This window comes from Kwoniella mangroviensis (assembly GCF_000507465.2).
Source record: "Kwoniella mangroviensis CBS 8507 chromosome 1 map unlocalized Ctg01, whole genome shotgun sequence".
NCBI lineage: Eukaryota > Fungi > Basidiomycota > Tremellomycetes > Tremellales > Cryptococcaceae > Kwoniella > Kwoniella mangrovensis.
Genome location: NW_027062533.1, coordinates 3,457,695 through 3,470,054, shown reverse-complemented (window position 1 = coordinate 3,470,054; position 12,360 = coordinate 3,457,695). Strand labels below are relative to the sequence as shown.

At 44.4% G+C, this 12,360-nt stretch overlaps 6 protein-coding genes across 6 annotated transcripts; 2 read left to right on the top strand and 4 right to left on the bottom strand.

The window, feature by feature from the left end:
• Window positions 1–98: 98 nt before the first annotated feature.
• I203_101294 (mitochondrial 54S ribosomal protein bL19m) lies at window positions 99–850 on the bottom strand (the record flags this gene model as incomplete). Its single annotated transcript, XM_019146247.1, has 2 exons — window positions 99–595; window positions 721–850. 2 exons carry the CDS (start codon window positions 848–850, stop codon window positions 99–101), a joined length of 627 nt encoding a protein of 208 aa, XP_019004806.1.
• Window positions 851–1,429: 579 nt separating this feature from the next.
• I203_101293 (uncharacterized protein) lies at window positions 1,430–3,257 on the top strand (the record flags this gene model as incomplete). Its single annotated transcript, XM_019146246.1, has 3 exons — window positions 1,430–1,459; window positions 1,526–1,862; window positions 1,951–3,257. The coding sequence occupies 3 exons, from the start codon at window positions 1,430–1,432 to the stop codon at window positions 3,255–3,257; spliced, it is 1,674 nt and encodes a 557-aa protein (XP_019004805.1).
• A 602-nt stretch (window positions 3,258–3,859) lies between these two features.
• On the bottom strand, window positions 3,860–4,186 carry I203_101292 (uncharacterized protein; the record flags this gene model as incomplete). The annotated part of the gene is made up of 2 exons (XM_019146245.1): window positions 3,860–4,085; window positions 4,176–4,186. 2 exons carry the CDS (start codon window positions 4,184–4,186, stop codon window positions 3,860–3,862), a joined length of 237 nt encoding a protein of 78 aa, XP_019004804.1.
• Window positions 4,187–4,899: 713 nt separating this feature from the next.
• I203_101291 (uncharacterized protein) lies at window positions 4,900–5,586 on the bottom strand (the record flags this gene model as incomplete). The annotated part of the gene is made up of 4 exons (XM_019146244.1): window positions 4,900–4,944; window positions 5,015–5,053; window positions 5,120–5,202; window positions 5,361–5,586. The coding sequence occupies 4 exons, from the start codon at window positions 5,584–5,586 to the stop codon at window positions 4,900–4,902; spliced, it is 393 nt and encodes a 130-aa protein (XP_019004803.1).
• Window positions 5,587–5,894: 308 nt separating this feature from the next.
• Window positions 5,895–8,601, top strand: I203_101290 (uncharacterized protein; the record flags this gene model as incomplete). Its single annotated transcript, XM_019146243.1, has 8 exons — window positions 5,895–5,971; window positions 6,040–6,255; window positions 6,343–6,858; window positions 6,960–7,104; window positions 7,191–7,503; window positions 7,589–7,746; window positions 7,824–8,081; window positions 8,146–8,601. The coding sequence occupies 8 exons, from the start codon at window positions 5,895–5,897 to the stop codon at window positions 8,599–8,601; spliced, it is 2,139 nt and encodes a 712-aa protein (XP_019004802.1).
• Window positions 8,602–8,909: 308 nt separating this feature from the next.
• Window positions 8,910–11,978, bottom strand: I203_101289 (uncharacterized protein; the record flags this gene model as incomplete). The annotated part of the gene is made up of 11 exons (XM_019146242.1): window positions 8,910–9,604; window positions 9,674–10,403; window positions 10,480–10,530; window positions 10,587–10,675; window positions 10,735–10,827; window positions 10,906–10,964; window positions 11,033–11,177; window positions 11,248–11,428; window positions 11,503–11,590; window positions 11,674–11,764; window positions 11,840–11,978. The coding sequence occupies 11 exons, from the start codon at window positions 11,976–11,978 to the stop codon at window positions 8,910–8,912; spliced, it is 2,361 nt and encodes a 786-aa protein (XP_019004801.1).
• Window positions 11,979–12,360: the final 382 nt, after the last annotated feature.

Genomic DNA, 12,360 nt, shown 5'->3' with positions numbered 1-12,360 from the left:
TGCATGAATCATGGATTGTTGATCTACCTGATCTATGAAACGAGATCCTCTGCTCGGCCTACACTCCATTTCCTATGTGATTATGAATCCCAGATACACTACTTCTTGGAAGCCTTCAGAGCACTCGCAATACCAGCCATCAAACCCTGTCTCTCTCTCAGATAATTCACTTTCGATCTCCTCAAATCCTTAATTTGACCGGATCTACCTTGAGCTTCTCGAACAACCTTAATCTCTTTTATAAGTGGTGAATTCAACTTGAAGGACATCTCGACTCCAATCTTGTTTACTATATTCCTCAACTTGAAACTCGTATCTACCCCACCTCTCTTTTTGATTCCCATCAACACACCCGAAAAGGGAGATACGGTCTTCTTTGTAGCGTCTGTATATTGTAATACGGTGATCACTGAACCTGTCTTTAATCGATCTGGATGTCTCCTTGAGAATAGGTTGTGATACTGTGATTTGGGAGCTGTGGCATTGAGGTGGTTGATTATTGACCAGCCTTTACGAGGAGTTAGGAGAGATTGGGGGATGGAGGTTGGGGGAACGGTTGATGGAAGGAGTAGTGCGGTAGGATTGAAAGGGTATGCTATGAAAGAACGACCAATGGGCATCAGTGCTTTGCTCGTCTATCGGACCGGCAAGAGTCATGTACAATTTTTCTGATACGATCAATGTGTATATGAAGATGATAAGATAGGAGCTCAGACTCACACGATGAAGCAGGTTCGGAAGCGGAAGAAGTCGAAGCGAATCGTTTCGAGCTGGACGCTATCTGATCAGTGGATTGTCGTAGACCATTGGCAGCCTGGGCGAACAGACGGGATGCGGAAGGTCGGCTCATGTTGCTTGATAGATAGGTTTTGGCTGTTTATGGATGACGAGAAGTGACTTTGCGATAACAGTAGTAGTATGGGAGTTGAGCTGAAAATATCGAAATCTCGGGGATGCAGGCAAAGAGGGATGGATTTGAATGCATGACGTGGCATTTCACTCACAGCTATCTCAGCTATCAGCCACTGATAATTCCTCTGAATCGCATCATTGTACAGAGTGAGTATACTCTTACAGTCCATTCACCATTCACACTGACATGTCATCCTTGTCATCCTTCGTCCCTTTCATCTCAACACACCATTCGCGTAGTTACATATCCCAGCTATAGGTCTCAGATTTCACTCCTGATCATCACCTGATCATCAGAAGCTATCTCACCTAGCTTCATATCGCCGCAAAACCCAGAATCTATCGGCGCACGGCTCGCGTCCAAATCGAATGTCCTATCCGATCAATCATTCGTTTGCCACCTTTAGATCAAACATGGGTGTCTAGTCTTCAACACCCCTTCATCTTCAACAGAAAGGACATATAGTCGACTCGCCACTATAAGAGTCGAGTAGAACTGAAAAGCAGGGAAGGAAGGATGGGTGAACCCAAAGATAACGGTGATCTCGTAAGCTCATCCGTTTCATTCATCGCAACAAATGGAAGATATAGCTTATGATGTTATGGTTTGCAGGTCTCACGTCAAGCGAAACTTTCCAAAGCTCTCTCAGCCGCTTATCTGAACCATCAGATCAAAGAGCTTGAATCGAAAGTGAATGCAGTCAATCTCACCCCGCCTCTCTCTCGATCCCCGAACGGCGAACCACATCGCCCAAGGGAGAATGGAAGGGCCGAAGAGAGAGACCCAAATGATGATCTTGGTAGACCGGATGATCTGGAAGATCCCGCTCATGATGAATCAAATGACGAATGGAGGGTAGTAGTAGTTGATGTGTCTGCTTTGATGTGGGCTAAAAATGCTGTAAAGAGGTTGGTCGGCAAGGGATGGGAATTGATCGTTCCTCTCGAAGGTGAGTCACTCTCTCTCTGTGATATTTCATGAATTCTTTTGCGGATGTTGACTCAATCCACTGACATGATGGTCGTTCCCAAACCTAGCCATTCGGACACTTGATTTACTCAAGAAAGGTTCATCTCCCTCAGCAGTATCCGCCCGTCAAGCCGCTCGTTACATCGAACATGCAACTCGATTCCATACACTGTTATCTTCCGACCCTTCCATCACCGTTCAGTCAGGGACGAACTACAAGAAAGGTCGAGGATTGCGTATCCAGCGTGAAGATGAGGTCTTACCTGTAACCTCGATGATCGACGAGTTGGCTTTACCACCCATGGACGGTCAAGGGAATTTACCCATCTGGATCAAGAAGGTTTTCAGCTGCGTGGCGTATTTCAAGAGAATTATGGATAAGGAGTATCAACTACTTCAAGATGAATATGAACGAGGGAGAGAGGTGGAGAGAGGATCGATATTGTATGTTGGGAATCCACCTGTCTTTGTCGAAGTGGAACAAAATACAATAAATCAGCCTACCCCTACCGGCACGGGAGTGAAGGAAGATTATACGTCTAGAGCAGATGGGCATATCGTCTTGGAAGAAGCTGCAAGATTCGATTTGACATTGGAAGTTCTGAGAGATGATGATCATGAAGTCGAAGCGTCAGGATTGACCAAATCATCTAGATCAGGAAACGATCGAAGAGATGGTAGGAACAGGAACAGAAATAAGGACAAGGACAATAGTAGTAGAGATAAAGATGGACAGAGGAAAAAGAAGGAACAGTCTCGAGAACCTGTAAAGGAAGTTAAAATTCTACTCAGACGTCCACCTTCTTTATCAGGAGATGATAACCATCCTTCACCTGAAAGTGGTAAATCGACTTTACCTACACATAGTGGTAATGGGAATAGTCCAGCCATACCTGGTCCACAGCTCAAACCTAGAATCGAACCTACACCAGGACAAATTTCACTCATGGCTAGACCTCCTGTACCAACTTCTCCCAGAGGGATTGCACCTCCGCCTCGTGGCTTTAGACCCCCTCCGCCAGGTATACTGCCTGCACCACGTCCTCTGATGGGAATGCGTCCTCCTCGACATGAACCGTCCAACGGTCATCGACTGCCTCCTACTCAAGGAAGGGACGGAGGTAGGAACAGAGGAGGTCAAAGATCCAAGCCCAACAATAGTAACGAATTCACTTTGCTTCAAAGACCCGGATCTCTCGTTCGACCGCCTCCTCCTACTCCTCCCTCGGCACCACCAGGCTCAATGGCCAGGATCGACGCTCCTTTACACCGAGCTGACATGGGAATGAGAAGTGGGCGAATCGAAGGTGGAGTAGGGAGAGGTGGCGGTGGAAGAGAAGAACCGAAAGTGGTGCTCTTACGAAGGCCAGGATAATGCTGTCTTGAAGCTCGAGAAGCAGTGTTTTAGCTGAACATCACACATATCCATGGTAACCAAGTAATGGTCTCTCTCAAGCCAGATGTCAATACACGGAAATGATCCAGCGAGCATCCATCCTGGCCAGACGAAATGAGTTAATTGGAAACACTCATCAATCGACTGACTAAACGCTTCTCCCAATCTCTTTAAAAATAGGGATATGAAGTTGGACGAAGCGATGGGATAGTAGTCCGCGACTTCTTTCAGATAATTCTTTGCTTTTCCATGGGCAGGAGGGGGGCGAAGGAAGGAAGTTTCCGTTCTAGCCGTGAAATTCAAATTCAAATCGAGAGGACAGTCAGTAGGTCCGATGGTAGATAGCGTCATATCTCAAATGCATATGTGCATAATCAAAAGTGTGCAAGTTAAAGCTAAACAAGCGATCCACTTTGACACAAGGTACGAGCTGGCATTAAAACACGAAAATGAACATGTATGCATGTGGATTCACAAATCATACCTAGAGGTCAACTACTGACAAAATTTAACTCGACTAGAGCCTTCTGTGTGACATTGTCAGTGTCAGTGACACGAGTACGATCCTTTTAGGGGTTTTTTCAATCAGCCTTGTTGTACATAGGACGAGAATCTGTACTTAGAGGAGAATACCCTTCAAAGCTCCCATCGGATTTGAAAGTGAACGATCCAGATGAAGTATGAAATGTTTGACTTGAACCTGATCTCCATCCAGTCACGTCTGAGGTCGAGGGTTGACTTTCAGAAGAACTGGTCCTGATAGATGATCCAGCTGGACGAAGGGGCATTTCAAGAGATGAAGTAGACCTGCAAATGTGAAGGCTATAACATCAGTTTCCAGTTTAGTGACGAGATGTTAGTGAAGGTAATTTCAGGTTCTTATGACATCTTACTTACCTTGTTGACATTGTTCGTGGTATGTTTTGTGGTTTTTATACTTACCTATCAGTATGAACACGTTTTTTTTGTCTTTTCGGCTTTGTTTTCTTTCTGATTTTGGTTTGTTACGGCTTCACGAGAGAAAGCAAAGTTGTAGAAAATGTCAGTCGATATTCCTTCTTATATACTTTAGACTGCTTGAGTGAATCCTGTTGCCATCCGTTGTTGACGGACGAATAGAAGTCAAATACGTCAATGGACTCAACAACATAGTTCATAATGACGAAGATCATCCTACTTTCTTTCAGGATCAGTATTTGGTGGCCCAGCACTGAACGTAAGTCCACATCACAAGAAGGTCTCCTGTCCATCTCGCAATACGACATGAAGAAGACATGTTGGTCTGGCGTGAAAGGAGGCGTTATGCTGATGACGAGTTTTACTCCGTTCACGACATGATATCTGGTTCGAAGTGAGTTTTAGCGATTAGCATCTCGGCTTTGCCTATTTAAGCGAATTTATAACCTATCGTGAAAAACCGAAAGTAGAGTAATCAAGGACAAAACTGCTTGCGGGGTGTCAATATAGATTTTGACATTTCGAATCGTTCTCGGAGACCCGATGATGGCGGATAGCATGAGAAGCAGGCACCCCTGTATGTTGTCTATCAGGTGAGGATACTATTGGATACATGCGAATTGATATCTACTCCATTTCATCTATCATCTACTCTACTTTATTATTATAATTGACCAGAGTTGGCTTTTTGGAACATCTCCATTGCTTCCTGCATTAAGGTAAGCGGTAAGATGGGTGTTAGCGTTGAATATCGCGTGATTTTAAACTCGATCACTCACTTTAGGATCCACACCTGCTTTCTGCAATTCTGCCATCAACTAGTAAATAGCTTCCAGTTCAGCTTCGTTCAGACCAGTATATACACGGCACAAGGTGCGACTTACAGTCTGAGCTGCTGCCCTTAGATCACTATCCATAGCCATCTTGGCCATCTGAGTCATCGAAGGTTGTTTGGTAGTATCGAAACCTATCCATGAGTCGTGCAGATGATCAGCGTTTCATCATAACCTTGATTCTCTGCTCGCCGACCACTTATTAATCTGCCTCGGCCGAAACTTATTACCTCTCATGTAGTGAATGGACAAGTGATCGAGCTGATTGATGTTGAGGAAAGTCCCTGCTCACCTTTCTGCTTCATCACCTCCCCTAGATCCATTATAGCCTTGATAGCACCTTCATGGTTCTTGACCTTATCCTGGAAAGCTTTGAATGCTGGATCTGCGAATGGATCTTTGGGTGTCTCGGAAGCTAATATACGAGGAGAGGAATGTAAGAACCGACGAGCAATAGGAGTGGGCCGAGAGGGGGAAGCTCGAAGGGCTGAAGAGGTGATGGATCGTATGGATCGCATGGTGGATCGTTTGAGCTGTCTGAAGAGATACGATAGTAGTAGATAAATGTATAGATGAAGATGGTGAACTCTAGGTCTGCGGATAAATTATGACGGTGGATTCGATGGAAATCTCAATCCCAAGATTTTGTCACGTGACACAGCGGGGACCCAGAGTCGGCGACCTCCGATGCAAAATTGGACAAGTTGGAGAAATGTTGTGATGTTCCAGTTGAAAGATTTCAGGTAGTCATGATGTTTCAATTAACCTATGCAATCAGCAGACAGGTGAAGCTTGCTTACGACTCCCGGAGCCCATTTTACCCACTATGGACCGACCAATAGGGGCCGCTCCCGCATTCGGACCATCATGGTCTTCCATCAATACACCCTTGTCGCCCTGGATGTGAGTATATCCTCTTCCTTTTGAGATTTGGTTATGATCCACCGGACGCTGATTGTCATTGTTCACAGCACGGAAGTGATTGACCAAATGGGGTTCAGCAAGATGACACCAGTCCAATCTGGTACAATTCCCCGAGCGATCAAAAATCAAGATTGTGTGGTTGAAGCTGTCACCGGATCAGGAAAGACTTTATCTTTTGTCATTCCCGTCTTGGAGAGGATAAGTAGGAAAGAGAGTCGATATAAGAAGGGCGAATTGGCAGCTGTGATTATTGCTCCCACAAGGTGAGTCCAATAGTGATGACATTCCGGTGGATTAAACCCGATAAGAATATGAAGTACTGATATCATACGTATGAATCGCCGATGTAGAGAATTGGCTACTCAGATACACGATGTTTTCCATCATTTCCTATCTTCCCTCATCCCTAAACCTGACCCAGAACTCGATGGTGAAAACCAGTCATCGCCTCCACCAACTCCTACAGAGCCACTATACCCCCTTCCTATCCTCGTTACATCTGGTACACCAACACCGTACGAAACTTTCCTCTCACTCGGCTCAAATATCCTGATAGGAACACCAGGTCGACTGGCTTCGTTCCTCCTCTCTCCTAGGGGTATGTCCGTGGTGAAAGTTTCAGAATTGGATGTACTGGTATTAGATGAAGCAGACAGGCTATTATCTAGTCCAGATCACCGAAGGGATGTTGAGAGGATCATGAGACATTTACCTAAACAGCGTAGAACACATTTGTTCTCTGCGACTATGACGGATGCGGTTGAAGAGATCATTGGTCTAGGTCTGAGAAATCCCGTCAGGATCGTGGTTAATCTGAAAGAGCAGAAGAGAGGCGAAGAGGTCAAGGAAAGGAGGACACCTACTGCGTGAGTACAATGGGACATCATCTCTATGATAGTGCATCTTGAATTAAGGATCGTTCTTCGGGTAAAGTGAAGGGAAAACTCACGATGTGGTTATCGTATAGATTGCAAAACACACATCTGATATGTCGACAGGCAGAAAAGACTTTACAGCTTATCAGACTTCTTCGATCTGAAGTCAACAAGAATGAAGCTGCCAAGTTCGTGGTATTCTTCTCCACTTGTGCTGCTGTAGACTACTTTTACCGAGTAAGTATTCAGCATGAACATCATTTCCCATTCTCGCAACATGAATATAGGAACCTACCTGATAATGCTAACTTGACGCCTACCAGATCCTATCACGTCTCTCACCCCTATCCTCATACCACCTAACCTCCTTACACGGTGATCTCCCACCTCGAATTCGAGAAACGGCTTTGTCCAATTTCGTCAATCACCCTTCTTCGCACCTCTCACCGGCCGTATTACTATGTACCGACGTAGCTGCTCGAGGGGTCGATTTCCCAGATATAGATGTCGTCATTCAGTATGATCCTCCGACGGATCCTAAGAGTTTTTCCCATCGGGCTGGAAGGACAGCAAGAGCAGGCAGGAGAGGCAAAGCTGTTGTGTTATTGGGTAAAGGGAGGGAAGAGGATTATATTGGTAAGTCATCTTCTGCCTTTATTCTCAAGAGCAAAGCAAGAAACATTTTGGGGATCTGTTGTTAATATCGTATTGTTGAGTATAGATTTCTTGGCTGTACGGAAGATCCCTCTGACTAAACAAGGATACTTGAATTCGGAATTAGAAGAGTCAGAAACACCTTCATCGCTCGATCAAGGTGCTTTGGAGCTATTAGCGCAGATTAGGAAATCGATATTGACAGATAGAGAATTAGCAGATAAAGTGAGTGTCTATAACCTTTCTCATTCCTGCTTTTTGCTTTTGGAAATCAGCTGATGGTGGTGTTACTGGGATTGTAGGGTGCAAAAGCATTCGTATCCTCCCTAAGGGCATATACCAAACATGAAGCGTCCTTTATATTCAGGTTACAAGATATTGATTTTCATGGATTGGCAATTGCGTACGGCTTATTGAGATTACCTGCTATGCCCGAAATCAAAGATTGGAAGAAGAGGAGGGAAATCGAATTGAGGAGAATGCAGAAGATCAAAGAAGATGGTGGGGATGTGGAAGAGAAAGAGAAAGAATGGTTAGATTGGAAAGATGAGGAAGTTGATGTGAGTTTTACTCGCACTGTGTTTTAGACAGAACTGACACATGTCGTTTGAATGAATATCAAAGTGGGATAAATTCGCATACGCTTCCAAATCCAGAGAAACGGCTCGATTACTAGCCCTCGAGAAGAAATCCAACGAATCTGCTAAAAGTGAAAAAGAGTTGGAAGAAATTAGAGCCAAGAGAAAGATAAAATCTCAAATGAGAGAAGCTTGGTCAGAGCAGAAAGAACGTAAAGTGAAGAAAGAGGAGAGACACGATAAGCGAGATAAGAGGAAACAAGCTCAGTGGGAAGCTCAACAAGCTGAGAATTCAGAAAGTACAGTGGGACCAATAGAGAGTTTGAGAGCAAGTAAGAAACAGAAAAAACAAAGTCATAATGATGAGGAGAATGGTGATGAGCAAGATGTAGGAGGAACTGAATGGAAATCTCTTCAGAAAGAGATACAGTCCGAGAAGAAAGAGAAGAAAAAGAAGATGGAGTTGAATAATGGTGGAGGGATGTTCGATGATTTGGACTAGATGGTTCATTACATGAACGACAATGGATCGCTTATGAGTTTTCATCCTAAACTGGAAGAAGATAGGAGTTGAGTAGTGAAGCTTGTTCTACATTCCTTAAAAATTAAGCTAAGTTTGGTGTAGCATTGTAATGTTGTTGTAAGTTTGGGTTATCATGCATCTCTTCATTATGCGATTATACGTTCAAACATTATTTTATCGAATCATTAATTGTACAATATAGTATATAATCTAAGTGAAAACAGTAATACACATGCTACAATAGCCCTCAAACTCATCTATGAATATGATTTTGATCTTGAAGGAAATCATGCCCATGGATTATCTTCGATATCCAGACTCATGGCATGTTTCGGCGGACTAATCGCTATTGAGGTTTCGACTCTTTCCACCACCTCACTATCATTCCCACCGCCATTGACATTCTCTTCAGTCGATGAAGAAGGTAAATCATCATGTGAGATATAAACTCTCTCTATACCTTCTATCCTTCCTTCTCCTTTTTGCTCATTCGAGTCCCGCAATGTCTTTTTATACACATGCTGTGGAGCCTTGGTCTGGGGTTCACCCCGACGTATTTCCCTCTCTCTCGCTTTTTCCACAGCGTTCAAGTCATCTTTCACAAGGTCGACCGCATCGGAAGGTAATGGTTTCGAAGACGATGCAGGGGAAACTGAATCGTCCGTATCTATCTCTGATTCTGAACTTTCATCTTCACCCAGAGAAAACGGTGATTTGCTAGGATTGTTATTGTTACCGTCTTGGTGAGGTATTTTGAGCGAATCAGATACTTCTTTGATCTTATGTAACTGTTTCCTAGTCCAACGCAGTTGATTCTGATTTTCTCCCTTCTTTGCCTCGTGTGCGTTATTTGATGGATGATGCCATGCATCAGGCCGTTCATTATCACCATCGTACAGCCAATCCCCTTCTCCTGATGGGTTCGTAGAATGGCCGTTGGGTGCATGAGGCTGTCGATCAACTTGAGTGACTTTATCTGCCCCTGAATAGCAAATCAACCTCATGAATCAGCTTGCCTCTCTTCCCACATAATTCTATAGCTTGAACTCACATGCACCATAAACGGCCTTCTTGCCCTTGCCTTTATCGTTCTTGCCCTTGCCCTTGCCTCGACTCTTATCACTCCGCCTGCTTCCCGCAGAACTTGCCGAAGTACCTCTATCGCCTATAGGCGGTCTGAGTAAATCGTTACTGTATGATCTATTCCACTTCCCAGCCAAGATACCTTCTTCGGCTTGCCATAACCTTTTCTGTTTCTCTTCCTTTGACACGTCCACATTGGGAAATCCAGCATATCCAATCCTTCGTGCTCTCTCGTAAAGCGTATCTTCATCTTCGTCGACCGAGTGAAACGAAATGGAAGGAGCGTCCGAATCGGAAGAGTCACTATCGAATATTCCTCCAAATGTACCTTCATGTACGCCATTCGGATCATCTCTTACGACTCTAGCCGCCTGTTGAGGCAACAAAGGCGCGTATCCCTCTCTAGCAGCTAGTCTTACATCGACTCGACGCTTGAGAGCAGACAAAGGTCCGGTTTCGCCTTTGTTCCGAGCTTCATCCCCTGGCATAGGCATCCAATATTTCGCTTTTCCACCTTTGGAATATCTGAGTCCCGCTCGGATGCGTCGTTGTCGACCTAGACCATAGTGTAATCCGCCCTCGGCGGGTTCGTAAGCCTGATAGGATACCCCTCGACCTTTGAATGTGTCTTTAGTATCTTCCCATACGTCTTTGAAGCCGAATGCATCACGGAAAGCGTAGATGAACGGCAGTCGGGCCTACAGTGGGGAATAAGATGAGATCAGTCGGTGCTTTCGGTACATTGATATTGAGCGAGGGTATTTGTGAACTTACAGCGTAAATATGATGTTGATCAATATAATCGCTAGCTTGGAAAGCGTATTGCTAATTTCGACTGCTGATCAATAATGACGACTTGTCATAAGCGAGACTTCACTTACATGAGCAATAGCGAAGATAGGCATCTCAAAGCAGACTAGAGAATCTACCAGGGCAAGGGACATATGCTCAGGGTCGGTGTAAGGACCGACTAATCAGAGAAAATCAGCTAAGCCATCGAGAAGACGATCTCTTTGTCAAGAAGCTTACCTCTTTTGATAGCCTTTACAGCTACTAGGAAAGATATTCCGATAGACTGCCAGAAAGAGAAGAACAATATTCCCTTCACGCAGAGGAATTTGGCTGATGAGACGATCGGATGATCAGCTTTGCATCTTGATGAAATTCGGCATGACGGGTAACAGAAGATGTGAGACTCACGGACGGGTCTGAAAGGTTTCAAATCATTGTTCACGGCTACCCAAAACATTGCTAGACAGCTAAATTGCAGTGCAAAGCGATGAAGTGAGTTGACGTATATTTATGTAATGTCATAGGGACAACTCACTATAAACTCAGACAGATACTGGTGTTATAGACTATACTGATATATGTATATCCCGAATCAATCGCGAAATCACCTTCTCTGTATTTCCCGGTAAGTTTGAGGATGATAGTGGCTAGGACGAGTAATGGTTTCACTTGAACGTATTCTGCAACATCAATAGTAAGTACGATATCGTTATATTCAGGCAGGCTGTGTACGAATATTGTTCCACTCACGTAAAACACCCCTTTTCAGACTTAACAATGACCACGGATCACTAACGTCCATTGGACGAAGGAAGAGACTAACAGGGAATGGATGTGGGATAGGTGGTCGACCATGCAACAGTATGAGAAGCGATCGTTCACCGCCCAAGTAGGTGATTAGGAGTTGGAGGAAAGTGTATATCACGAATGCCTAGTCAGACAAATTCAGCTTGATTGCATAGAGGAGAAAGGTTGATTCTGACGAAAAAGGAATGGTATACACACCTCATATAGATCTCTGATAGCATCGATGAAGAAGGCAGCTTCCAATGAGAATATAGCTATAAGTGATGATATCGCATATAACGGTACCCTATAAATTCAATGCAGTGAGGTTCATCAAGGTATGAGCGACTGATGAAGACTTTACATGATTATGATATCGCTTCCACTCACATTACCATTATCCTCACTACAGCTCTCTGTAACATCGGTTTCCTATAATTCTTCAACTGAAGTGTGATGGACATGATTGATACTCCCGTAGCTACCATATCGTAAATCAGCCTCCTGAACTCCTATTAATTGCATGAGAGTATTTTAAGAGCACATATCTACTCACCTACGGCAGTGAAAGATCCACATAGCGCTAATAGCCATACTGGCAGATGGTCTCCTGCGCCGTAAGATGGTAGTTCCGAAACGATCGGAGAGTGGGATGGAGGAGGACGAGGAGAATCGGGAAAGTTGGGTAAGGACATCTTGAGTGTCTGACCAAGTGATTTTAGGCCTTAAGACAGGAAGGATGTTCCAAGTTATTATAGTCAAGTCAAGCAAAGGCTCACGAGGCGCGGTTGATGTGTTTGGCCAGTGTGGGGACGAGATTTATCTGGCTGCCTGTTCATCAAGTGTCGCTATTCGCTGAATCACCCTCCCCCCTTTGAGACCACTTGAGACGATGAGAGGGAGGTGCTGTAGGATGTATGTGAATCAAGGTATGTTAAGTGGTATGTTGTATGATGTAGGTGGCAAACAAAGCACACCAGGACTGACGTTTTCCATTCGAATCAGTTGAGATTATCTCTGACGCACGGACACAAACTGAAACATCCAAACACAGCGGACATGACCGCCAACAGATGT